At 46.2% G+C, this 27263-nt stretch overlaps 1 protein-coding gene across 2 annotated transcripts in view; it reads right to left on the bottom strand.

Moving 5' to 3' along the window:
- POLA2 (DNA polymerase alpha 2, accessory subunit) overlaps window positions 1–27263 on the bottom strand; it is a 910834-nt gene that overhangs the window by 842800 nt on the left and 40771 nt on the right. For both annotated transcript variants that reach the window (XM_069644973.1, XM_069644974.1), the window contains one exon: window positions 224–345. In XM_069644973.1, coding sequence (XP_069501074.1) covers window positions 224–345 — 122 coding nt within the window. The remainder of the gene's footprint in view (window positions 1–223; window positions 346–27263) is intronic.

The raw sequence follows: 27263 nt of genomic DNA, 5'->3' as shown, positions 1-27263 counted from the left end.
TTCATGTTGGTATTCCCAACCTTCGTAGACTTCTTGTGGCTAGATTTAAAAAACAAACAAATGATAGACCCACCACTTGCTGCAAGCTAAATCAGAATTAAACTTCTGGTGAGAAAGTAATGATGCGCTATGGCATTCATGCCAGGCGTGACAGTGACTTATGCCTAGCTAGTAGCTTGCAACTCTATTTTTCACCATGTTATATGGATAGCTGGCTTCTTACTTCATGCTCAAGAAGGTTCAAGTGTTCCAGAGTGAGAGACAACCCTTTACTGGTGCTGTAAGCGACCCATTCATTGGCAATTTTCTCTTCCTTGAGTCTGTGTGCCACGCATAGCTCAAGCACTGCAAAAACAAACAAAAATATAAAGTCACACAACAACTCCAAGTAAGAACTAATGTGCAGCAACAAAGTTCCACCACGTCTAGGAGGGAAAGGCAGAGTCCAAAATGGACAAGCTCTCCATTCAGTTGAAATACTGGGGTTAATTGCGGGAGTTCAGAAATGTACAAAAATGTGCAGCTTGCTCTACCAGAATATGCAGTAATCAAAACTGAAGTGAATAGCAAGGTTGTGTGCAGCGTAACACATCACAAATGTCAAACGTCTGTAAATTTCAATGACCGCTTCCATTTACCATCTCTACACAAGAGGCAATCAGGTACCCCGTTTTTGCCAGGTCATATATTGTACCACATGATATTCACCTTTGCAGAAGAGATTTTACAAATTAACTGAGTGCCATAGATTCCAGGTCGAGGGTTAGAAAGACAAATTTGTTAAATCCCAGCATATTTCGAGTCTGCAGATGACAGCAGCACCTCCATAAACCTCCCAGATAAAGTGGAAAAACTAGGAAGAGCGTTACCTACGCCACTTATGGATGGCTCACAAAGTACCATATACTTTAGAAACATTTTCTCTCGCCATTAAAGCCTTCCCTCAAAGCCGAAAGTATTGGCAATCTTATAATAGAGCAGGTGTAAAGAAAGCAAAGTTTTTTCTATTGTGTAAAACGATGTTTAGCAAGAAAGTGTTCCAAGAAGTGTATTGTTGCAAGAGGGTTAAGATTTCAAGATATAAACTATCCAGGCCAAAATAGCCACTCGTCCACTTAATTCCACACACAGCAAACCATTTCTTACTTGCCACGAGCCAATTAACACTTGCCAATGAAAATAGGAGAATGTGTCTTGCCCATGGTTGTGTCAAAAGACATTTAAAAAAGGAAGGACAGTGGTTTGCGATGCAAGAGCAAAAGCGGGCTGGAGACAGACTGGAGTCCAACATGCTGTAGAAGCCAGGATTTAAATTAGCAAGATCGTCTGGTCCAGGTAGTCCATATCTGCCTTCAAAGTCGATTAAGTATTATCACAAAATATCCAACTGCATTCTGCAAACTTGTTAGCACAATAAATGTGGCAATCACACCAAGGTGCAGAATTTGCACTCACCACTAGCCATCGCCTAATGAAATTTGACTTTTGGCGAGTAAGAAATGAGGTACTGTGTATGTATAGAATTGAGGTGCCAAGTGACTTTTTGATGGCTGGCTAGATGCTCAAGTTCTGCCCCACCCCGCACCTGTGTTCACTATTGTTTGTCAAATATTATACATTTAAAAAGAAATCAAAAAATTAAAAAAACTTGTATTCACTCAATTTGCCCGTTTTAAGTGAAGGGAACTTGTCACTTCACCATAATTAGTTATACTGTACATCACCTGTTCTATGTGACCTACACAAACAAATGCCTGTTAGGCAGAATCCTGTGCAGTTCCCTTGGGGAACACTGCAAAAAGATTAAGACTACAGGAGTAAGCAGTAAACCCAATTGGTAGCAGTCTGCACCACCCAGATTTACCTGGTAGCTGTGGCTGAGCAGTCGGACTTCTTTCAAGAAGATTAAGGCAGTATGTAGAGTATACACAATAGGGCCAAATACACAGTGGAACAAGCAAACACTGACCAGAGCTTTGTATCAAAAGTATATAATTATTTAACACACTTTAGAAAATACACTAGCACTATAAGTCAAAGCAAGTTCAAAACACAATCAGAAAAGTATGTACACCTCCCCTAGCAAATACTAAGCAAGTCTAAGTTAAAACACCACTTTGTCAAAACAGAGGTGAGCGTGTAACTTAGATGGCACTCCAATAATTAGGTTAAAGGGACAGAAAAAGGCAGAGCATAAAAATGAAACAATTCAACACTTTTCTAAGTCCAAAGCAAGTCAGTGAAGGCAGTATACACTGTAGAGCCAAAGTTCATAGGCCAGGCCCACTTTAAATGGAGCAAAGCGAAATGTGCCCAGGATCACACAGTTTAAAATGCACTAAAAGTCTTTGCAGAGTGTTCAAAGAGGTTGGGGTGATTCGAGAAGTAAAGTTAGAAGGTCTGGAGCCAACCCAGTTGGAAAGCCAAGGATTCAAGGGTCACCTTCAGCAATCTGAAGAAAGGGAGGCCAGGTGGAACACAGTACCATAAAGAGAGGAAGCTCCAGCGGCGGCAGTTGTTCCTGGCAGTGGATGCAAGTCGTGGTTTCGACCAGGGGGAAGAGAAGATCTCGTCGAGGAGGAACCTTGTAGTCGTTGCACTGCCCAGGGAAGAGACCAGCCGCGGAGTTGGTCGGTAAAAGGTGCGTTCCTTTTATTCGCAGTCAAAGTGGTGAAGCTTGGCTATCCGGCCGCCGGGGTGCTTGGCACGGGCGAGTCGACCAAGAGACGTCTTTGGAAGGCGAAGTGGCGAACTGGTTGATCCTACCAGCTCAGAAGGAGAAGACTCTTCCAGCAGAAGATCTCCTGTCGTCGGGAAAGTGGTGAGGTCGTTGCAGCAGGGCTCCACCGGTGGTGTCGTCGTTGCAGATGGCTCAGCTTCTTCCCTCTTCGGATTCTTAGGTCCTGTGGCGACTGCTCAAGTTCCAGTCCAAAAAGCCCTGCTTTTATGCAGAAAAACCCCCATTCAACAGCCTAGCTCTCTCTCAAACATGCTAAGTGGTGAGACGGGTGGCTCACCACTGGGCCAATCAGAATAGAGTGCAACTTGAGTTGCTAAGGCAACGCAGTCCAGGGTGCCAATTCCTCCTCCCCACACATCCTGTGGAACCCAGACAGAGTGGCACCATTTGGAGGGCTTCTGTGGAGAAGCCCGCCAAAAAGTGGAACAAAGGGCTCGACCTTGGTCAGAGTTACAGAGACGGACACGAACGCCATTTTAGAAAAGAGTTCTGGCAAAAAGACCCAACCGTGGATTTAATATTAAATAAATAAACCAGCGGTATCTTTAACACTGCACCAAAAAGTCGTGCGTTTAAAATCAATGGGAAAATCCCATAGGAAATATTCCGGTGGAATATTCTGCGTGGTAATCACTGCCAGCAGCCAGAAACTCGACAAGGGGGGACTGGACAGTGCCCCTTTGAAAACAGACCCAGGGGCAATATACTTAACCCCTTCCAGTACTTCCACAATGATGGTTTGTACTGTTCTGTTCACAATTTAGGACTAGTAAAGTCAATGGTGACTTTACATGCCCTGGGAGACAGTAGTCAGTCCCAGGGTATGGAGTCTATGTTTGGGGGTCATTATGACACCCCTGTGTTACTGCACTGAGGGACTATGGAGTAAAGGACCCTATAGCCTACAAATAGTCAGAGACATACCTCAAATCAGGCCTAAGAGTGGGAGTAAAAAAGTCTCACTCTTAGCAGGAGAAAAAAAAAACAAACCCCAAAAATCCAGAAAAGCTGCTGGGGGACTCACTATCTGTCACAGTAATTCCCTTGTTGGGAAATCATGCTTCCGAGCCCTGGTATTAACTTTGAATTCTAGCACTTGTAGATCTTGGTTGCCTCAAAAAAGGAGCACTGCAAGTCCAAAAATGCAAATTTAAAACCAGGACTGGACTAGTGTCCCCAAATGGAAAATGTTGCCAAGCATGTGAAAGTAATATTTTGTTACTCCTTCATCCATTAGGCTTTATGGGAAAAGATCACACAGAAAAACATTAACGAGTTTCAGCATATGTTGTAAGGATTTAAGCTGTTGAGATGCATGTGCTATGTCCCAGTCAGGCAAAAATGGATGTCCGTGATTTTTTCAAAAATATTTCACCTAATGGAGAAGTGACCGGGTTTGTTTAACCTAAAAACAAATTCCCTTTTCACTTTTTTCGTTTGTTTTATAATACAGGGAGACCCCTTGCAGCCCCGCCTTACACCCCTACCCCACACCCCACCCATTATGCACTATACATATACCACATTACCTACTATTTCAGTCAAATAAATGTTTTCACTTCTCCTTAGGTGAAATCGTATTAGGTGAAATCTACGGCAAAAGGCAAAAGGCAAAGACACGTGTACACAGACCGACAAGTGAAATGGTGAAATAGAGCACTATGGTAAGAGGAGGGGACGCTGTCCCTCCCCTCTCCCCCATCTGATCCAGAAAATGATGTAAAGCGTTGGGTAGATTTGGCAGGAGATGGGGGATGTTGCCCCAATGGGGTAAAGTTTGCACCACATGTGCAAAGTGTGGGCGCCCCAATGATTACATTATAGAAGAAAGGAGGCTGCATTAGTAAAATTAATTTTTAGCTAAAGGAGGGCATGTTGGGATGCAAGTGCAAAGTCCCAGTCAGGGGAAGAGATTCAGAAAAATATATTAGCAGGCAGCCTAGTGCTAGCAGTTCGTTGGGCGTGGCAGAATGTACTCATTTGTAGTTATATTCGACACATATTAGAAACACCATATAGCCATACAGAAAGAGCCATAGAGAAAGAGCAACAATGTATTCACATTGTGGTTGCAGAGGTTAAATATAGGGTGTATTGTGTATTTAGCAGTACTGTTCAGAGGTATGTTTTAAGGGATGTGCTAGTAGGTAGTGGACATAGGTAGGCATATGAGACGAGTCAGAAAAGTGTTGCAATAAAGGAGAGATCTGGGGGCTAAGGTAAGAGTTGTGCCACATGGGATTTTAGGGCACGTTACAGGAGTCTGCTGTAAAGTATGAGAAAAAGCCCCAACGTGGGGCTTCAGCTCTTCCCAGTTATGTTCCCCTCCTCTCCACCCCCCCAGAGAAAATGTATGATGTTGAGGTCAAAGGCAGGCGCCATATGTTAACAATTAATGGAGTCCAGCTGTAGGACTCAGAGGAGCTGGGAAAGGAATGTTGGGTCCAGGGAGGAAGGGTAGGGATGTGGCCTCTGCAGGTCAAATTCATGTGAGGAGGGCATGGGGGTTCTGTGATGTCAAGAGGCTGTGTGACGATTTAGAGCACTACTGCCCTCATTCGAAGCGCGGTCATCCTATTTAACTGCAGGCACCACACACTATGGATCAATAAATAAGTGAAATTCAAACAGAGTGGTGCCCCGATCACGTCATGCATGGGCACCTGGTTTCCCAAAGAGACAAGGGAGGAGACTTGCTAGAGCTGTACTGTGATTTGCGATGGGAGAAGCAGAGGTGATGCCAATACATTTATCTACAAGGGCAGGGCGCCGTTTGTGTGTGCCACAGTTTCTGGTATAATGAGGACCACTGTATTATCAAATCAGAGCGTGCCTCACTATTCACACAGAAACCAACAGAGGGGTGCACATTATGGGATGGTCAAGAATATTACCTGGTAGTTTATCAATTCCTAGTGACGATGTAGTAGTTCACATGTTTAGGAGAGTCTGTTTAGACAATATGTGACCAATAGGGTAATTGACTATAAGGGATAAATAGAGTTCCATATAGGTTTTAGCCAATGGGGAGTGCAGGATCATGTCATCATTTTATGTTTGTTTCCACCCCCCACCCCTGCTATAAAAGATACACTTCTTTGGGTGCAGTGATCTCTGTTAGTTTGGTTCTACGGGACGGTCTGATACTTTTGCATGCAATATGTTTTTTTTGCAAACGGTGCATCGATTATCTGGCCCATTTGGGATGGTTTTTATCCTTTGGGTTTTGGGTCAGTCATCCTACAAAACTGGTGAGCTAGACTTGATCCCAGACTCCGTGAGGCAGGGTCAGCCCGCCACGCATCCTGGGTCACAGTGCTTGTCTGCAGGTTCCATGTTGCCAGAACGCCTGCATGTTCCTTCAAGCAGGGTGCTGAGCCCAGCTGTACAGGACAATTAAGGGGACCCGCCGCATCGGAGGTCCCTGGGAGAACGCAGAGACTTAAGTGCACCTTTGCAAGAGAAAATAACGGGGCGGGGGGAATGTAAAGTTCAGTGTTAGAGTGTGTGGTGAGAGAAGACCATAGTTTTATAATAGTGGCCAAAGGGATCTCCTCCGGCAAGAGGAAAGAGGGTGTCCTAAGTAGTATAACAGTCATAAAAGAAGAGAGGAAACGGGATCCTGCATACAAGGGGGAAGGCAGCGCTGCAAGTAGACTAGTGGTCCATTATAAATAAGGCCAGGGATCCCTCTGCTTGGCACAAGGGGATGTGAGGAGGGGAAATTCCCTAGTCGTGATGCAAGGAGACAGAGGAAGTGTCCAAACCATTGTGTAAATAAGTGTTGTTTTTATTTGATGTTTTTGGTATTAGTTGTGGCTTAATGTGTATATAGAATTTTTGGCAGTGTGGAGTGATGGTTGTCCAGTTGTATGAATAGGGCTGTGTAGTGGTGATTGTGGACAGGAGGAGAGAATGGGGGTGGTTTGAATGGAGGGGACGCAGGGAGTGTGCGGGAGAATGGTGCTACTGGATCAGCCATCTGAGAAATCCGTATTTTTGGTAAGGAGAGAAGTGGGAAGAGTTATGAGTAAGTACCCCACTCAAGTATATGTGTTCCGTGCTTCCGCGGTACCAGGAAAAGATTCTCAAATACCATTTGGCTGTGTCGCAGATACAAAAAAAAAAAAGGGGGAACGTACAAGCTGTGGCCCGAAGAGGGCTAGAATAACAGGGATGTGTGGGGACATATGTATCTGACTGGAAAGTATAAAGGTTGAAAATTGAGAAGTAGGCAGAGTATCCTTGAACAAAAAAAATTAAAATAAAAAAAGGACAAAAAGGAGACCATACCTACACCTAGCGTTAGCCCCACAGCCCCACCACCATACCAGTGTTTCCACTTTCAACCCACCGTAGGTTATACCAAACCCAGTATATACCCCCAACTTGCACCAAAGAAGGAAGCTCCCGCTCTACACAAGACCCATTGTTATGGAATTAGAAAATAGGGCGCAGAGAGAATTCAAAACAGCGCTCCACTGGACACATACAAAGCTGGCGTGAGCAGCGCAGGGGAAAGGACAGAAAGGGACGATAGGTGCAGACTAGGAGAGCAGGTGAAATTCTGTTTCGAATTTCTAGTAGGGTGATTAGAGACATGCAAGTAGCTGCAAACGAAGTCGACCCCAATGCCGGTGGCATCCAGAGGGTCCATTGCATGAGTCAGTGTAGATTGTGGCTCAATCCGAACTGCCGGAGATGCAGAGGAGGAGTGGACGTCAGATGAGGTGCATTGGGAGAAAACCGCCAGTACCAACACTGAGGGCAGAGAGCCTATTGGGGTGTGGTGGCGGGTGGGGGGGCTCGGGCAGGAAGAGTCGAGGCTTCGGACACAAGCAGGTCATATGGCAGTAGCAAAAAGGCCAGAGAGGAAAGAGTACCGGACAGATTAAAAATAGTCAGGAACATAGCTTCCGTTACTATACAAATGACATGGGAGGGCACAATACATGCCCTGGCCACACATGGATAGAGACAGACGATGCAATTAACCCATTACCCTCACTTACAGCGGGAGCAGGCAAATAGATATAGTACATTAGAAAAACAGATGCAGGAATTACATTAGAAGTGGGAGACATGAAAGTGTATTTGCTGCGCTGCTAGAGAATAGGAATAAATAATGAATCATAATGGAGCACAGTTTAATAACTGCTGGGCGAGAGTATCGAATGCTTTATGGTTAGCATACCTAGTGTGAAAAACCTGTGAGTTTTTCCCTTCCCACTCCTATGGGATCTTCCAAACATGTAGCCAGGGGAGTGCCATCACTTTTGGAAACAGACCTAGAGGTGGACAAGCGAGGGAGGATCACCTGGGTGGAGGGTCCTTTGGGATTTGAGAGAGATTACCTTTCAGATGACCGCCCAACCCGACGTTTCCTCAGCCTACTGCAAGCCAGACCCCCAGTTTCCCCAATGTTTCTCCCGACGGCACGATATCCCGACAGAACAACTACACTCAAGGGAACTTCCATGAAGCTCCCTCCAATAAGGTCAGGCGTTTAGCGACAATCACAAACACCTGAATCCAATTGAGAACCAAACTAAACATAAAATGGTAAAACCCAGACTCGTTTAAGACGAACGAGCTGGAGCGCAAGAAGGAGAAGCCAGGAAGGCAAGAGCGAGTCCGAGAAGCAAAGTGAGCAACTGAGCAGAGGCTAGTGAGAACCAGGCTTGTGAGAGCAGGACGTAGAGACAATGCAAGGCTGCAGGCAAAAGCAGGAGTGTGGTGAGGGAGCAGTGTCTTCAAGAAGCCGAAAGGATTCATCAAAAGGAAGCCGCAGAGTTGGTTAATTTCTCTGAACTACGTGCCAAGAGATTGCTCGTTTCCCTGGGGCAGGAAAGCCGCCCAGGAAGGTCTGAATGAATGGCAGGTGGGAGAGACCCTAATCTCGGATAAAAGAACCATGAAGGATGCATTAAAGAAAGTATAACCAGCGAGTTCAAGGTGATGAGAGTCCAGTTTGTAAAGATGCAAGAGATTACCAAGTTGCAAGCAGCAGTATGCATAAGAAGCAAGACGTGTTCAAAGAAAGCTTTGATTGTTTGAACTTTGATAAGACCAAGTAACAGAGTGGTCCTGTAGAATATTGCACTGTCGAATGTCTTTGTGAAATGTAAGAATGTAACCAAAGTATCGCTGAGGTGAAAAGCAAATTAAGCAAAGTTAATGAAAGTGAAAGCCGATGGGAAATGCTACTGAAAAGAATATTGAGTGAAGCAGGATCCCAAGGGGGATCGGATGAAACAGAACTGAATGTGTAATTGAACTGACAAGCAAGTGGAACTTGGTGCTTAAGGCATGCTTGAGAAAAGAATGATAAAGGAAAAGAAATACAAAACAAATAGAATGCAACAGTGTCGGAGTGGTAGGCATAGGAATGAGTAAGTCTATGCTGCTTCGAAAGTCTTTGACCTGAGCCGCATGGTGAAAGCAGGAAGATTGGGGAAGGGAACCTTGTAAATAAAGATGCTATGTTGTAATATGAATTGCTAGAAGTGAAAAGTATCAAATAAAGAGGATCTAAGTTCCAGTGAGTAGGGCCTGAAAGATCTAACCAATAACATTATTAAAACAGAACAGTGTTGTGCTAGAGAGCATTGAAACAGGCAATGGACGCCGAGGAAGAAAACATTGCTAAAACAGAACTGTTATATTGGAGAACATGAATCAGGCGAGGGAAGCCAGAGATGGGTACACAGTGTACTGTACAAGAAAAACTATTGAACTGCCTTTTTGTGAACTGTTTGGGATGAACTGAACTTTTGAAGATCCAAAGTGACTTCAACTTGGGGTAGATGGTTAAAAAGAAGCTCCTTGGTCATCCTGATATTCTTTTGAGGCACTTCTATACTTCATTTGAAACCCTACACATTATTAAGTTAGAGAGTGAGGGCAAGCACAGGTTTGACAGTTTCTTTAATTTTGACATACCTTTTGGACTATTCCTTCTTTATTTTTATAGTCGTGACTACTCCCATTTAGGAATAGGATAAGATAGGCATTTTTCAAACCCCACTATTTTAAAAGTTTTCAAAATGTGTAAATTGTGTCTAATGCTGAGCACCATGCCTTTCTCACACTAGACACACTTGACAGGAATTTGATTATGGCCCATAGCATGAAGTTAGATAAAGACCGCTTATTGTATACAAACCAGATTCAAGAAATGCGAAGGGTGGAGACAGGGGAGCCCATAGCGATATTTTATCATATGCTACAGAAGGGACTACCAAGGATGTGCTAAATTGAGAAAAGGGTAGTAGGGATTGAAGTGAAGGGATGGGCTGAGATCCAGGCAATCGCAGTGCATCATTCTAGGAGAAGAAAAAGGAAACAGCAGAGCAGGCACAGAAGGCTGAAGCACAGTTAGTACAGAAGAAGTTGTCAAAGTCAGGTGTAGAAGGAGAGCAGATTACCAGCTCCAACGAGGGACAGAGGGACACAAGGCAAACACCAGAATGGACGGAGAGTTACCAAGGGTATTCAGACAATATAAGTGATATGGGAGATTATCGGAGAAGATGAGGTGTACTCCGGAGAGAGGTTCGGGGGGGTGGGGAGGGGGGTGAGGCTGGGGTTTGGGGTACCAGCACCGTGTTGAACATGTGGCAGGACAGGAAACTTTACAATTTTTATTTGTATAAGGTTCTACCATGAACCTTTACAAAGAAAAAACAAAATCTCAAAAAGAGATCACAAGTTATACAACCCAAAGGAAACCAAAATAACAAAATCGACCTAAAAAGAGAACAATTACAGTTTTCCACAACACAAATTAATCTAAAATAAGCTACGATTTCACCATTTACCTGTTGCTAGTACGAAGAGCATTATTCCATTATTTTACAGAGGACCCTTTACATGAGAGTGTAGGAGCAGACCAGTATAGTCTTTGGATCCCTGCGCTTGTCCTAGTGGACCCGCGTTTATGCTTACATATCACCCGCCATCAAAGACGATGCCCCCATTTGCCCCAAGCCCCCCTACAGGCGCCTAATCCTGGACAACCACCACAGTATCCGACACCTCCACACCAGCAAATGCAGATCCAGGTCCAAATACCACACAAGTGTATATGCAGCAGCACGCCCCCACCTCAGCCCTGGGACAAGGAACTCCTGCCACATGGTACAGTAACCCATTACACTGGAGCAAGCTTAACAGGAGGAAGCGTTTTCCACTTCCAAGGTCAAACACTTATCCCCAATAGAAGCGCACAGAGCCCTGACGTACCCCATTCTGTCAGTCACTGCCGACCTGGAAGAGGAACCCCAGATAGGAGCGATGATGGGTAGTAAAACACTCACCTTCATGGAGCTAAATAAATACTGTATTAAGTAAAGTCGCTTTCCCTTATCAGGAAAAGTCCTAGACATGCAGGGGATCTCTGGGGCAATAATGTCGGTTCAGTTTACAGAAGACTTACCCATCAAGGTAGGTATGCAAGAGGTGGTAGCCCAGTTATTTTCAAAAGATACCCCAGTGAAATTGCTAGGTAGGAAGCCCCTGAGGAAGCGAAATATGACAATTGCATTTATTGAGGACAGTGTAGTATGCTCAGCCCCACAAATATATCATGCTAGGACCGCTGCGATAATACAAACACTTAGTAGTGATGCTGCTACCAGAGGGGTGCCAATAGATCCGGATTTGTTCCTATATGGATTAGCAGTGTTGGTGGGATGGGTGCCAGAAATGAAAGGCAAAACGTAGAGGGACTGCTGGCCTAAACAAAAACTCTGCTGGCACTCTCAACATGCCCCAGGTACCATCCTCACACTAGATCTAGAGGCGGCAATAATCAAGAAAGGATAAGCAGGCACTGTTGGAGACTGACGAGGAAGGACGCGAGTGGTGCACAGATGTGTGTATAGATCCCATCCAGTCATTAAAGGGGTTGTCTGATGAGGAATTGCTTAAAGGTGCACTACACTTATTGCTAGACTAGTAACCTCTTGCCTAAGGAAGATATGGCAAAAGTAACTAGCAACTTGTGGACTAGTAACCCCCAAGATGTAAGTTTACTGAAGAGCATAGGGGCCGTTCACATAAAGATGAAACAAAATGCAGTATTTCCTACAGTACGACAATACCCATTATCCAGAGAGGCAGAGACCCCATTGTGGCATTATGGCATTATGGCATCACATCAGAATCCCCCTGCACCACAGCTATATATCCTGTCAAGAAAGCAAAGTGTTCAAGTTGGAGAATGATACAGGCCCTCCACACTCTGAATAATATTGTAGAGACAGAATTCCTGGTAGTACCAAATCCAGCCAAGATCCTTTGTGACATACCCTCTGGGACTGCACATTTTACTGTAATCAATCTGAAAAATGCTTTTGTCACCATCCCATTGCACCCATATTCTCAGTAGCTCATTGCGTTTATGTATAGCAGGCAGCAATTTCAACACACAAGGATTCCTTAGGGGTACTGCATATGGATTTAGGTAACATACACTTTCAGAACATCATCATTCAGTATGTAGTAATACCAAAGAGCAGTGTAGAGGACTCCGTGGCACTGTTGACGTTACTTGCAGAAAATGGGTACAAAGTGGACAAGGACAAAATGCAGTATTGCCAGACGGAAGTGGTATACTTGGGGCAAATTATATCCTCATCAGGGAAAAGGGTTACCCCAGACAGAGCAACTGCAGTACAAAACACCACAGCCTCCCACCATGAAAGAGATGCAACAGTCCTAGGATTGTTTAACTACTGTAGAGCGTGGATTTTCGACTACTTTAGCTACACAAAGCTCTTGTTTCAAGGACAAAGGAGCAGAAACTTAAGGGGTCACCCACATGGACAAGGGAAATGAACAGATATTTTCAAGAAATTAATGTAATGAGTAACGCTCCAGTGTTACCCACCCCTGATTACACAAAGGAATTCCATTTGTCCTCACATTCTAATGGGGAATTATTGACGTCCGAACATCTATGGGCACAAGCCTTTGGCCTATTACAGCGGGATCTTAGACATCCCTTGCGAACAGGCGTTTGCAGCGGCAGTTTCTGCAATTTAAAAATTGTCCGCAAAAACCATGGGGTGCTCAGTAAAATGATCTGTTGAGCACACCGTTTTTGCCATTCTGGAAAGGTCCAAATCAACCCTCACTACCCAGAGAGCGACTGGTTATGACATCATACTATCAATCCTTCCATTCATATTGTAAGGTGTTGCACAGTAAACCCTGCCAAATTCATTGCAGTGCCCACTGAGCCAGGGACGGAGGTGCATGACTGTTACATACAAAGGTCCAGAGGATGACCCAATTCAGGGAGGATGCTCTCGAAGAGGGCAGAGGTGCTCTTTGTTGATGGTTCATCAACGATTGAGCAGGAGACCTGCCAAAAGGCATACAGTGGAGCACCTTGTAGACTGTACAAAGCAACAATTAAAAAAGGTTATCAACACATTCTGTACACGCAAAACTATTGCACAGATTAAAGCACTAGAAGCATCAGAAGAGCGTCTAGTAAGGATATATTCGGATTTGACAGGCGCCACATCTACAGTACATTCAGGGTTGTCCAGATGGCAAAGGAGAGAGTTCAAGAAGTCTGACAGCACACCTGTGCAGCACACAGCATTGTTAGAATGATTAATTTATGCCTTATCCCGCCCCGCCGTAGTAGGGGTGGTGAAATGCACCGTCCGCACCTGGGACACAGACTGTTTCACTCGGTAATGCCACAGATGGGGCCGCTAAAAACATAGCATATTACGCCAGGGTACAAAATTTGCGCTCACCACTAGCTATTGGCTAGAGATATTTGACAGTTGGCAAGTAGGAAATGGTGTGATGTGTATGCATAGAATTGAGGTGGCAAGGGACTTTAAATGGTTGGCTAGTAGCTTGAAACTTGAACTTTTGCACCCTATGTACATATCCCGAGGTGCCACACAACAATTGCATCTAGCTGTGCCTTGCACAGCAGTCCTGCTTCATGCAGATAGTTCAATATCCCATGTCACCAAGCAAAAAGTAAACGTGCATCGACAAAGCCAATAGCTATTACTGTGGCATGTGAACACATGTTCTGTGTTCATGCACACAGACACACTTAGGCAGATGGCGAATATGTCCAGGGGAAGTAGACAAGAGTGGCAGAGGTTGCCGTTGAGGCGCATGAATGCATATAAATGAGTAAGGGTATGGTGCTGTAGGGATTAAAGAGTCAGAAGATGACTGAATGAAAGTTAAGGGCATATGATAGTGTTGGGATGCATGCATTAAACATATAGGGATGAATGGTTGATTGAATAAGTGCAAGATCAGGCACCCCAAGAAGAGAAGGATTTTGGGGTTAAATGTGGGCACTCACTGTCAGACGGATCTTAGTAATGAAGCGGTAATGGGTTCTGGTTGCTCCTGAGCAACTGCACTACCAAACACATATGTCTAAACAGTAGTTGCATTCCGAGGAAGGGTTTGTCCCCAAACTTCAAGAATAAATTGAGACATTTGTGGCAAATTGCACTACCAGACACCTCTACAGCACCGGACACACCCTCAGGACATTGCATGGCACACTGCCCCATCCAACAGGACCCTTTCCAGAGCTCCACATAGACATGTGGAATAAAGATTCCATTCCTATGGGGGATTAAACATAACGGCCACCAGGAGAGTCCACTCTCTTCCTCCAGGAATGGGCTGACCTGGCCTCTCCTCAACTCCTCCTGCGCTGTGATCTCAACATACATCTGGACTGACTCCTCAGGACCTTTACACAACCCATGAGATTCCCTCTCCCTCTCTAGCTTACCTTCTGGCCACACAAACAGTGCGCAACACTCTAGATGCTCTCATCCCTAACTCTACCCCTTCCACAATCTTTCTCTCCTGGAGGACCACTTCTCTTTGCATTTAAAACTATCCTCTCCTCTTGCATCGGCACACCCAGCGCAGCCACCCTGATTCAAAGTCACTAGACCCATGAACAGAATGGCAGCCACCGCCTTTGCCTCCACCTACTCTGCGCCTCCTGCGGCTTACTCCCACCCTGACACAGCCCTTGCTAACCTCAATCTGTTTATCGCCAACACACATGACATTCTTGCCCCAGTCACGAGGGTCCAACTGAAGCCTCCCAAAAAGTACAACTCTTGGTAAGACTCTGATCTAGCTGCCCTTAAAAGCAAGTGTAGGGCAGCTGAACGGAAATGGAATGAGTCAGGCGGACCATCTGACAAACTGGCCTGCCGTCTCCTTCAAAGACAATATCGACTCTGCATCCACACCAAGAAAAGTGTGTTTATTCAAGCCTGCATCAAACACGGCCAAACTTTAGAAAGTATGCCAGAAACTACCCACCCCTGCTGCAGCCTCTTCTGTCACACCCACCCAGGAACTTTGCTCGACCCTGGCTTCTCACTTCACTGCAAAAACCCATGACATCCTCTCTTCCCTCACTTCCACACCTCATTATACACCAACGACCCTGGAGCCTTACTCGGACCCTCCTCCACTCCCACCCCTCCACCCCCCCCCCCCATCTCCTATCACTCGAGTCACACCTGATGAGGTCGTCAGACAAGTCCGGTCCATGAAGGCCTTGTCCAAACAGGTAGACCGCTGCCCCTACAAAACCATTAAAGGACAACATTGACTCTCTTGCTCCTGCCTTGGCTGATCTCTGCAATTTCTCTTTTGCCACTGGAGTTTTCCCAACTTCTCTCAAGCACTCCCTTGTGCACCCTCTTCTTAAACCCTCTGCGACCCTTCCATTCCGACAACCTACCGCCCCCTCTCTATCACCCCTTTCCTGTGCAAACTACTGGAGAAGCTGGCCATCTCAGGTCACCCTCCACACTGAATTTGCTGGTTGCCTCCAAAACAATCAGTCTGGCTTTAGTGCATCCAGAGGCACAAACTGCTCTTCTGAACGCCCGTGAAGACCGGCTCTCAAATCTTGACACCAACGCTCCCTCTGTCCTCATTCTTCTTGACCTCTCCTCTGCCTTTGGCACAGTAAACCGCAACATCCTAATCGCATGTCTCCGTGACAATCTGGGAATCACTGGTCAGGCTCTGGCGTGGTTAACCTCCTTTCTGTCTGACCGCCCATCCCAGGTGGAACTTTGCCCCTTTCTCTCCACTATCACTCTTTCAACCTGTTGCGCCCCAGGGCTCTAACCTTTCCCCCTGGTTCAGTCAATGTTGACACGGCTGCCCTGGCACGGAAGATTTCCAGTTTCCCCTCTAATTTCCAGTATTATGCAGATGACACACAACTCTTCTTTAAGCTACCCTCAGCCACCTCCTCTACCTTGCTCATATCCGACTGTCTGCAATTCAGTCTTGGTGTGCTGCAAACAATCTCTGCCTCAACGCCAGTAAGACAGATTGTTTGCATTGGCACGCCTGCTCCCGCCTTCCACTCTGTCTGGCCAGCCTCTCTTGGCCCTGCACCCTCACCAACATGCGAGGCAAAAAACCTTGGGGTCATCTATGACTCCTCTCTGCTGCTCCACTCACATTTCAGACATCTGTAAAAAGTCCAACCATCAGCTGCACCTCTTCAGAGGTACTCTACCTTTTCTCACCGTCTCCAGAGGTCTGGTTCTCTCAAGGCTTGACTACTGCAACAGCCTCTCAACCTCCCTGCCTCTGCAACTCATCCAGAACAGAATCGCAAGACTTCTCCTTGGCCTCAAGCCCTGGGACCGCATCTCTGGTGCTAAAATCCCTCCACTCGTTCCCGTGGCTGCAAGGATCAAATTCAAGACCCTCTACATTATCCACAAGGCTTTCTGGGGCCTGTGACCCAACTAGCTTTACTGATGCCTTCCTAGATACTGTCCCTCCCGAGCCCTCCGCTCATCTACCTCCAACCTTCTACAGGTGAGCCGGTTCTCCAAGCAGAGATTTGGAGGGAGAACTTTATCCTCAGCAGGGGCCTGCCTCTGGAATAGCCTCCCTGGCACCCTGCGTCTTGAGCCTGATCTCCTTAAGTTCTGGAAACTCCTAAGACATTTCTCTTCTCTTCTTCCTTCCCTCTCTTTACCCTGCTAACCTCCCTCCTCTCTATCCCCCTCCTTTTCCACACAGCATGCCGACTGGCAGCCGAAAAAAATCTCAGACCCCCCACAGGTACCCGGCACCCTCACCAGTCCTCCCACACTTGCTTCAGGGACTGCACTTGTCTCATTGCTACTGCACTTGATCAGTTACCCATTGAGCATGGCATCTCTCAGCACTTACCAAGTTTCTGACCAACTGGACACATCTGAATTCTTGCCCCCACAACCCCTTCACTTGACCCCCCCCCCCTTTCCCCTCTTGTACCATCTGTGCACTTGCACGATCTGAATGCATCATGCTCTCCCCTCCTGCTCCCCTCTATGGTCTTGCAAAAAACTGCCAAATTGTCGTAATCTAAACTGTATTTATGCACTTACTCTGCCTGGGCAGACTGATCATTCAGAAACTCAAGGGCTCAGAATAACTGTTTTTCTCCCCTTCCCTCCCTTCTTGAGCACCTTGTGTACAAGCGCTTTACAAATAAGCATTACCATACCATACACTGTGCTTATGTGGCCATCAGGGGGCGCAGAGATGAGCTAGTACATCCGTGTCATTCCGGGCCCCACAGGGATTGTAGGGAACTGAGTCACCAACCCCACCCCTGTAAGAAACCCCACGAGGGTGTCGCTGGCAGGTTGCGGAGCCCGTTGGACGCAAGGAGAGGATAAGGGCAAGAGCGCTTAACAGGAAGGTAAAGGCTGAGGGTATTGTGAGGCCCGGCCCCTGCTGAGGCGTGCAGCAAAGTGGCGCCAGGGAGAATTGTGCAGTCTGGGCAGGGCCCTTGCTGGAGGAAACTTCCGGGCAGGAACACCAAACGCTCTACAAGGTGTGAGGGGTTGTAGCTGCAGAGTAGAGCCCAGGTCGAGAAGGGTGGAGACAGCTTGCTCCATGTGGCTAGGCTGACTGGAAAGCACCAAGGAGGAACAACCCGAGGAGGTGTGGGCCCCCAGAATTGGGGAGTGGGCCCGTCTCACGGTTGTTGGAGCTCAGGAGACATAGGCAGCTGTGGGAAGCTTGAAGGATACAAGTTGGAGAGGGAGTTGAAGGACTGGGCCTGTGGAATATTACGCTGGCAGACCTATTAAAAACGTGAGAGTCCGGGAGTAACAATTTGGAGATTAGTAGGTGTGAGGAGGAAAGTGGGTCCCCAGAAACCCTCGTGAATAGGCAGGTGACGCCACACTGGGCCCGCTATAAGAATGGGCTGTAGGGGTGGTGTGCCCACCTCAACTATATCCTAAACAAATAGATGCAATGTTCACGTGAAGGGCATCCTGAAGGCGTCAGCTCACAGGGAGACTTGAAGGAAGACAGTCGGGAGAGAATCGCTCACTCCAGTTAACCAGAAGGGGCCCCGGAAGCCCACGATAGAGTAAAGCTGTGACTTACTCTCCACCCGCCATTCACAAGTCACGAGGGTCGTCTTCCCCAAACGAGTGATAAAGAGGGGAAGAACCTGCCTTGTGTGGAACGCCTGGCACCTGTGAGCCAAGCCGAATTGCAAGAGCCAGGGGTTGCTTGATGTGAACTGTTCCACTTTGGCCCGGTGTTATATGGAGTCTACATCTAAGCTGGCTGAATTTGAAAACCCAGGCAGGCCTGAAGTGACAGACAATAACACAGGGAGGACACGGACGACTGGTGAGGAGGACTATGACAACTAAGAAGGATGTAGCCTCATTTCTTGAAGAAATCTGGGGCACAAGGGCTGATATTAGTGGTAAATTGATGAAATGAAGACGAGACTACAGGTGGTGGAATATAACTAATCCTCCCTGGACATTTTGGAGACCCAAATAGATGCGAGGATGGTTGAAATAGGAGGGAAGTGGAGATTGTGCTGGACGATTTTAAAAACCTCAAAAGGAGGGACCACCTCAGATTCTTTGGGATAGCAGAGAAGCAAGGGGCGACTGAACGGGATCTCAGGAGAATACTACATGAAGTTAAAAAACTCCTCTTTGATGACGACTCGATTGATGAAACGGAAATTGAGTCCACATGGCCGGAGGTTCGGCCAGGGGCCAGAGAACGTTTTTTTATTTGTTATATGCCCAGACCAAGAGGTATCACGGCGTAGGTTACAGAAGGCTTACTTTTCTGGTTACAATGTAGGGTCATTATATGCATGCTTACTTTTCTGGTTACAATACACGGTTAATACATGAATTGAAGGATGTTAGCTTTCAGGTTACAAGGTGTGAATATTACAGTTCTGATTACAATAGGAGATAAATCAAAAACATTTGCAGTAAATCTGCTTTTCAGATTACAGGTATGGACAATACAAGGTTTATGATCATGTTTGAGTAAGTGTTATTGGGACACCTCGGGAGGTGTGGGTCTAGTGTTCCTGAGGGGAGTAGTTATTTCAATTCATTTGTACAAATAGAAGAGCCAAGTTTTTAACATTTTCTTGGATTTATGGTGGGACGGTTCAATTCTAAGGTTGGGAGGGAAGGTGTTCCATAGTTCGGGGCCAGAACCGTAAAACTATGTCCTCCTGGCCTAGAACTCTGGTAACGCAGAACTAGAAGTACTGGGTTGTTGCTGGATCTGAGGAATCTGATGGGTTTTTTTTTGGTGGATCTAGCATTCTTGGAGGTAGGTGGGAGCTTTATTAAAGCACTTATGGGTGATGCAGTGTTTTAAAAAGGAAATTCTAGCTTTGATGGGGAGCCAAAGGGCCTCCCCTAGAGATATGGTCCGATTTGTTTTATGCCTAGTGCAGCTCTTAGTGCTTTGTTTAGTAAGAGTTGGAGTTTAGCCACATTGGTTTCGGAGGTACCTAGCATTAATATGTTGCAGTAATCCAACTGAGACAAAATGAGAGCTCCGTCTAGGGTGATAAAGTTTTGGGGGGAATGGAGGGGGAAAAAAGAAAAAGAAAAAAAAAAATCCAAAACCTCGACTGCGATAAGAAGTGTAGGAAGTGGCTGATAGGGCGTTGATATGTTTGCTCAGTGTGAGGTTAGTGTTAAGGTGAACCCCAAGCATTTTGGCATGGCGGAGAATGGGGCTAGGTGTGCCATCGATGGTGATGGATTCATCGTCTTGGTGTAAAGCTTCGATTTTAGCCAGAATCCCCACTACGAGAATCTGTCTTTTCATCATTTAGGCAGAGACTGTTTGCCATCCAATTTTGGACAATAGCATACATTTTGTTGACTGTAATTGTGTCTTGCTCATGGTTGCCCGTGATCGGTATCAGGATCTGCTTATCAGCTAAATTTGTGTAGATGACACCCATGGCGTCAAGTGCTGTGAAAGGTAACTTAGTGTAGGCATTATAGAAGGTGGGTGAGAGGCAGGAGCCTTGTGGCACTCCCATCGGGACTCAGATGGGGTCAGCTGCTTCCGTTCCGATGCAGACTCTGGAAGTGCGGTCAGATAAGAATGACTTGACCCAGAGTGCGGCTTCTTGGGAGAAATTAAAATTCTTAAGCAGTGTATCACAAAGTTTGTCATGGTCCACCAGATTGAATGCAGCAGATACGTCTAATAGTAATAGGATACTCAGGTTTCCTGTCTCATAACATCCATTTGGATTTTTAAATCTAGGAGTGCCGTTTCAATGCTGTGGTTAGGCCGAAAGCCCGATTGTCTGGGTCCGGAGGTAGGACAGGAGGTTTTTTGTTGACAATATCGGGGTTTTTTTGGCTGTAGTTTTGTTTAGGAGCGTGTCAATTTTAGATGCCAGTGGATTTTGTATGGTAGTGCACCATGCTTTGCTGTTTGTGGGGGTGGAGATGGATATGGGTTTTCCAATTCTTTCAGAATGGCAAAGAGAACTTTGGAGTTTGACGCAATGTGTGTGTTGAGGGCATTGGCTTTTTGTTCAATTAACGTGGATTTGTAGATTCTGTTAGGTTTGGTGAAGGCTTCTGCCGAATTTACCGTTCTGGATTTGGTATGGATATGTTCCAGCACCCTTTTGTTAAGGCTTAACACGACCAGTTTTTTCGTTAAACCAAAAGTTGGACTGTTTGGCAGGCCATGGGATTTTCGATTTGACAGGTGCAAGTGCGTTGATAGTAATGGTGAGGTGTGGTAAGCATCTGCCAGGGAACTAGGGTCAGTGTCTAAGGAGGATTGTGAGGCAAGTGCCTCTAGTAGAACGGGGGTGATGGTTTTGGCTGAGAGCTTTTTCGTGTTTCTAATTTCGATGGAGCTGAGGGTTGTCAAATCCTGTATTACTGTTTTGGAAACAGATGAGATGATCAGACCAATTAATGACTGAGATAGTGTCTATTAGGTTTACGTGGAGGGGGGTTGGGGGCTATCCAATCTAGCGTTCTGCCCTTGACATGAGTGGGTGCATTCACAATTTGTGTGAAGTTCAGGTCAGTGAGGGAGGAGTGGAGAGCGCTCGCTTTACGATCAGAGGCGTCGAAGCCTAGATTATTGCGTGTTTCCACAGCTACCTGGATAGGCTCAAGATTTGAAGAAGGCTAAGGGCCCAGTGATGCTGGGTATTGAGAATTACAGTCTACCAGGACCTATCCTCCCTCACCCTCACAAAGAGGCGGTTGTGTCTGCCGCTGACGAAATGGCTGAATGGGAAAGAAAAAGAGTACGATCTAGATGGGGATTCCTGTTCTCAATCTCGTTTGAGTTGGAAGGACACAAGTACAGCAGGCTGGTCACAGAAGAAGAAATAAAAGTCACAGGAGAGCTACTTGGGAGTGAAGAATCGACCTTGGGATCTCAAGGATAGCGGAGGAGATAGACAATGGAGACTTAAGGGCCCGGATAGGAGAAGAATCCCAGGCTCAAGGAAATTTAGGAAGCTGAACACGTCCCCGGCCAACACATCTTGAACGAACTCCTGGAGGGGGACGTGAAGGTCACAATGCAAGTTTTTTTTATGGTTGAGATAACTAGTAGGATCCATAGGGGAGGGGTGGATTGTGACTGGTTGAGGGGGCGAAATTGATTACTAGTTTGGTTAATGCGGGACTTCAGATGTACAAAAGCGTTGTGGATATTGCATTGGTTACATTTGTATGGGCTGGGGTAGGGGCTTCAGAGATTGAAGTGATAGGGGCTGGGGCCTGGATATCTGGCTCGTCTGGTGGTTCGGCACTCGCTTAGTGATGGTAAGTGGGAGGGGCCAGGTGTCTTGGGATGTGGCTGGGGGGCAGGGGGGCAAGGGGACTAGAACTGATCTGGCTCTTGCAATGTTCACTCATGGACGTATTCAGCATATTGTGTTGGGGGTGACTTATTCAGAGACCCGGTTTGGGAGAAAGATCTTGTTATGGCTGACTCGGATAGGACCAGGGGAGACAGTTCGCAGGTATGTACATTGAATGTAAAGTGGCTCAACTCCCCTACCAAGGTGTCTTTAGTTGCCAAGGAATTTAGAAGGTCTGCGATAGATGTCCTTTTCCTTCAGGAGACTATGTATCTGAGGGGCAAGGAACGCAACTTCCCATGTGGCATGATTGGATGCAAATACTGGGGATCAGGGATAACGAGAAAGGCAGGAGTTTGGATTTTGGTCCATAGAAAACTCATGATGGAAATGACTAAGGTGTGGTCAGACACGGAGGGAAGGGCTGTGTTGATCTCAAGTTTGATCACATTTGCCACAATTTACACCCCGAATCAGGGTCAAAACGGAGATTCTTACAGAGACCCCTAGAGAAAGTAATGAACGAGGGACTGGGACATCATAGTTGGTGGATGTCAATTTGGACAGGCAGACCAAGCATTTGGAGGGACAGGAATCCCAGAAACAGGGTGTTATGGAGTTCGGTAGAGGTATGGAACTATACGGGTTGCGGGACATATGGTGTTACTTCCACCCACAAGAAAGGGGCTTTACCTTCTACTCTCCCCTACATGGAACCTCAGCAAGAATAGACTATCTTTATATTGCGAGGGACTTCAGTGACCTGGCATTGGAATCAGGGATTCACCCAGTTAGTTGGTCGGACCATGACATGGTGTCAGCCGACACTGGAGGGAGTGGTCTGTGCCCTAGGAAATCTAATGGAGGTGTAATAAATCCCTGTGGAAAGGCCTGGCGTTTAAAAAAGAAATGGAAAATGGAATCAAAGAATGTTTCATTATTAATGACAGGCAAGGTGAGAAAGGGAAATGTATGGGATGCAGCAAAGGCCACGTGGAGAGGCATGTTGATCAGAGGGGGCCGATAAAAAGAGGGAACGTACCCTTATTAAGAAAGAGCTGCGGAATAAAATAGGAGCTCTGGGAAAGGGAGGACCACGTTATGGAGACTAGGGGAGCGAGAGAGGAACAGAGACTGTTGGAAGAAGGGAAAATAGTTCGCAACTACTTACAGTGAAATAGAGGCAGGGGAGGAGGACAGATGTTTTAGTAAAACGGATCCAGGGGGCAATTGCCACGTTTTATGAAAGTTCTATATAAGAGCGAAGGGACTGCCGATTAAGAATTACTTACAAGAGTCGCGCCTCCCATTGCCAACTGAAAAGGAATCTGCTTTGGATGCTCTAATCACTGGAGAGGAAAATCAAGGATGCTATAGGCTGCCTCCAGCTGGGGAAAGCATCATGAGAAGACTTTCACCACATCAGGATTGGATTTTACAAATCCTTCATTGGTCCGGTTCCCCTTCCTGACAAAAATTGTTCAACGATATTACGGAGACCGGTAGATCCCCAGATTCATTTGTCCAGCCCCTCCTTACAGTAATGCCAAAGGAGGGCAGAGGCCCTCCGTCCTGCAGTTCTCTTACCGCCCAATTTCTCTCCTAACTATAGATGCTAAGACATATGCTAGGGTCTTGGCGGCCAGGTTGGAGGCACACTTACTGAGAGTGGTGCATTCCGACCAGGTGGGATTTATCCAGGGGATGCCAGGAGGCAGAAATTGCATTTGATAAATGAGGCTCAAGGTTGGTCGGGCGATGCCACTCCTCTCCGTTGATGCCGAGAAGGCCTTTGATAGGATAGAGTGGGACTTCCTAGAGGCAGTCCTTACCAAATTTGGGTTGGGCAAGAGACTTCTACGTGATATAATGGCAATCTATTCCTCCCCAAGGGCATGTGTGGAGGTGAAGGATGATACTCACAATGGTTTGATCTGGGCAGAGGGATGAGGCAAGGCTGCCCGATTCCTCTGGCCCAATTTGTGCTCTCCTTGGAACCCCTGGCCCATTGGTTGAGAGAAGATCGCCGAGTAGAGGGATTTGGGGTGGGAGGGACTATATACAAAATTGGACTGTATGCAGACGACATGCTCCTGCATGCGGTGAACCTGCAGACTTCTGTTCATGGTTGCAGTTAGTTTGAACAAGATGGTCACATGGCAAGGGTTAAAATTAACATGTGCAAATCAGTCCTTTTCCCCTTGGACAGAAATAAGGATGACGATATGGGGTGTTTCTTATCATGAAAGTTAACTTGGGAACACTAGTACTTGGGTATTAACGTCACAAGGCGACTGTATGAAGCAAATCTTTTCCCCGCTGATGTCCGATTTGGATAAATAACTAGAGAAATGGAACAAGCTGACAATTTCTTGCTTGGGGTGTTTGAATGCACTTAAAATGGCGGTTCTCCCCAAGATTGTATACTTGTTCCAGATGCTGCCCATTCAGATTCCCGATTCCTACTTCAAAGTAACTAATGGAACTCTTAAGGTCTTCCCAAGGACAGTGGGATTGCCAGGCGTACATTTGTTTTATAAGGCCACTCAGTTTAGGATTCTGATCTACACCTTAGATTGCAAGGAGGCCTACAATGGGTGGGATTGGACAACTCATTTACAACCGGCCACTGGAGAATGGTTGTGGGTTCCTAGAGCAAGGTTACGATGTAGGATATGGGAACACCGCATTCTGGGAACCATCTTGATTATCTGGCGAAAGGAGCAGGGCTGGGTGGCGTTCCATCATGGCCTTCACCAATGGGACGTCTGGGTACCGGAGTCAAGGACACTATTCTGAATCCTGATCGGCTCCAAACTTGGTTTGAAGCAGGACTAGAAAGGGTTGGACAAATGTGGAGAGATTGTAGGTTCATCACAGTAACAGAGCTAGAAGAGGCCCTGGGAATAGGTACGCTCTCGTTTTTTCATACAAGTTAAAGGGGGTACTAACGAGCGAGGCATGGAGAGAAAGGGTACAGAGGGAGCTCACACCCTTGAGAGATCTTAGATACTGCGTCTGATTTCAAGGGATTGATTGGTGCATTATATGGGGCTCTAGTGGCGACAAGGGGTTCCTCTGATAGGGAGACCTGGTGATGGAGCTTGAGCATCAAACGTGGCAAAGAATGTTTAGGGGTAACATCCAGACATCAATTTCTTGTCAGTACAAAATACAGGCCATTAGATTATTGCACAAATGGCAATATGACCCAGTTAGGATCTCCAGAATGCATCAATGCGAGTCCGATGTGCTAGCATGAGTGTGGATCAAAGGCCGACTATTGGCACATGCGGTGGGGATGTCTTGCGGTTCAAGCCTACTGGGATGATGTCTTAAACTGGATTAGGGACATGGACGGGATCATGAGAGGGAAAACTCAGATGTTGGTTTTGTTTAGTTTACAAGAACTTCAGGGAAAATAAAGACTACCGAAAATGGTCCATGGCTTACTTCTTGCGGGAAGGGCATTCCTGGCGGCACACTGGAAGAGAGTTGCCGCCCAGAAAGAAAGAATGGATTAACACAGCCCGAAACTAGTATATAATGCAACGCTTAACAGCGGCAATGCACAGAGACCCTGGATCGGTTTATGGTACGGTCAGACGTTTGCTGTAAATTCATCAGGGATGAAGGGAACCCAACCCGACTTCTGGCAGAGGAGGGAGCCACGACACTCAAGTACTTTATAGGTTACGAAATGATACTCCAACTGAAGATGCAGCTCATCTTAGAGAACAATGAACCCCTAAAAAAGGTAGACAAGTGAGAATGAACACGTGAGTGCATACAGATGTTATTAGAGCGGGGGTCGACTTTAGGGTGGTGGGGGCTGGGGGGGGGGGGAAGAGTAGGTAGAAAGACATTTAATGCCATTTTTGTGGAAATACTGCTTATCCCTGTTTAGCGGATCCTTTGTATGTGAAGTAAAGTGTTTTTCTTGAAAATTTAACTAAGCAGAAATTAAAAACTAAAAACCTACATTGTGCTTGATTTAACAACCTCAAGTAAAGGGGTTCATGGAACGTCTCAATGGATTACTGAAACAAAAACTCAAAATTGTGTCATACGTTAGGGAGGAACTGGCTGCATGGTCGTCCTCTGGCTCTGTTCCAGCCAGGTAAGGACCGCCACTTGTCCAAGCACAAGATAGTGGGAGGAGGTTGGGGGGTGCACACACCACTCACACCTGCATGCACTGCATCAGATGCTCAAGGGCAGCTGAGATTTTGCAGGAGTTTCAGGGGTATTTAAGGGATTGAAAAAAATGTATAAACATAATATCCAACAGCTCACTCCTAGGAGAGAAGAAACAGCTGCCACACCTACAGTCAAGCCAACTACAGGAGCCTCAGCTCTACCCCAGAGATTTCATATATGTGCAGTCCTTCGTGAAGAAGCGAAACAACTGTTGGTACCAAGGACCGTTCAAGGCTGTGCATGCCACTCCGTCTGCTGCAAGAGTGAAAGAGCTGCAGTATTGGGTACATTTATCAGATGTTCTAAAAGGAACTGGCACAGCCCCACCTCCTGCAGGTCCGCAAGAACTTTAACATTAAACAGTGAATGTGGTGACTTTTATATTGACATTCTTGCAATAGATGCACTCCTGCGGGGACCATGACACCAAGTTTTCTTCTTCCTCACAGCTTCCAGAGATAAAAGGATAAATGTATATATTGTTATATGTAGGATGCTTTTATTTCCGTCTTCTTTGCTTTCTTGAAGGTAATTTTATATATGTTTGTGCAAATAAAGGGGAGTATAGCAATGAGAAATATTTAGTATAGGGGTGGCACGAAATAAAGGGGAAGCATAAAATAACGAATATAACAGTTATTTTGGTTACTGTTGCAGATGCGCACCACCTTGAAACATATGTAGAACAACCACGTTAGGGAGTAGCGAACCACATGAGGGACGTGGGAAGAGCAAAGTCAAATGAGAGCTGCTACATTTGCGCTGTTATAACCCATGTGACAGGCACACCCAAATTGTTTATCCCGCTTGAAATGCCACCTCGCTTAGGGAACCTGGCCCTTGCAGAATACAAAGCCTGCAGTTCTAATGGACAGACATGAAAGCGAGTGTGCCAAAAACAAAGAGCAAGCACGTTGTCACATAAGACCACTGCTGGAATTGGAAGGTGTGCCGTTTTCCAACAAGAGATGGGTGAAAGGACTATGAGCTGTGCAGCAGGGTTTGGGGGTGGGAGGCTACTGGGGTTCTTAGAGGATACAGTGGCACAAGTCAATCACAAATGTTCGAAAACTTGGAACGTCTATGTGTCAAAACTCTCCTGGATCGAATTGAACTAAAAGCCTGCCAAGT

The sequence above is a fragment of the Ambystoma mexicanum genome, chromosome 2p (genome assembly GCF_040938575.1).
Source record: "Ambystoma mexicanum isolate Mex_15411 chromosome 2p, UKY_AmexF1_1, whole genome shotgun sequence".
NCBI lineage: Eukaryota > Metazoa > Chordata > Amphibia > Caudata > Ambystomatidae > Ambystoma > Ambystoma mexicanum.
This window is presented reverse-complemented; position numbering and strand designations above follow the sequence as displayed.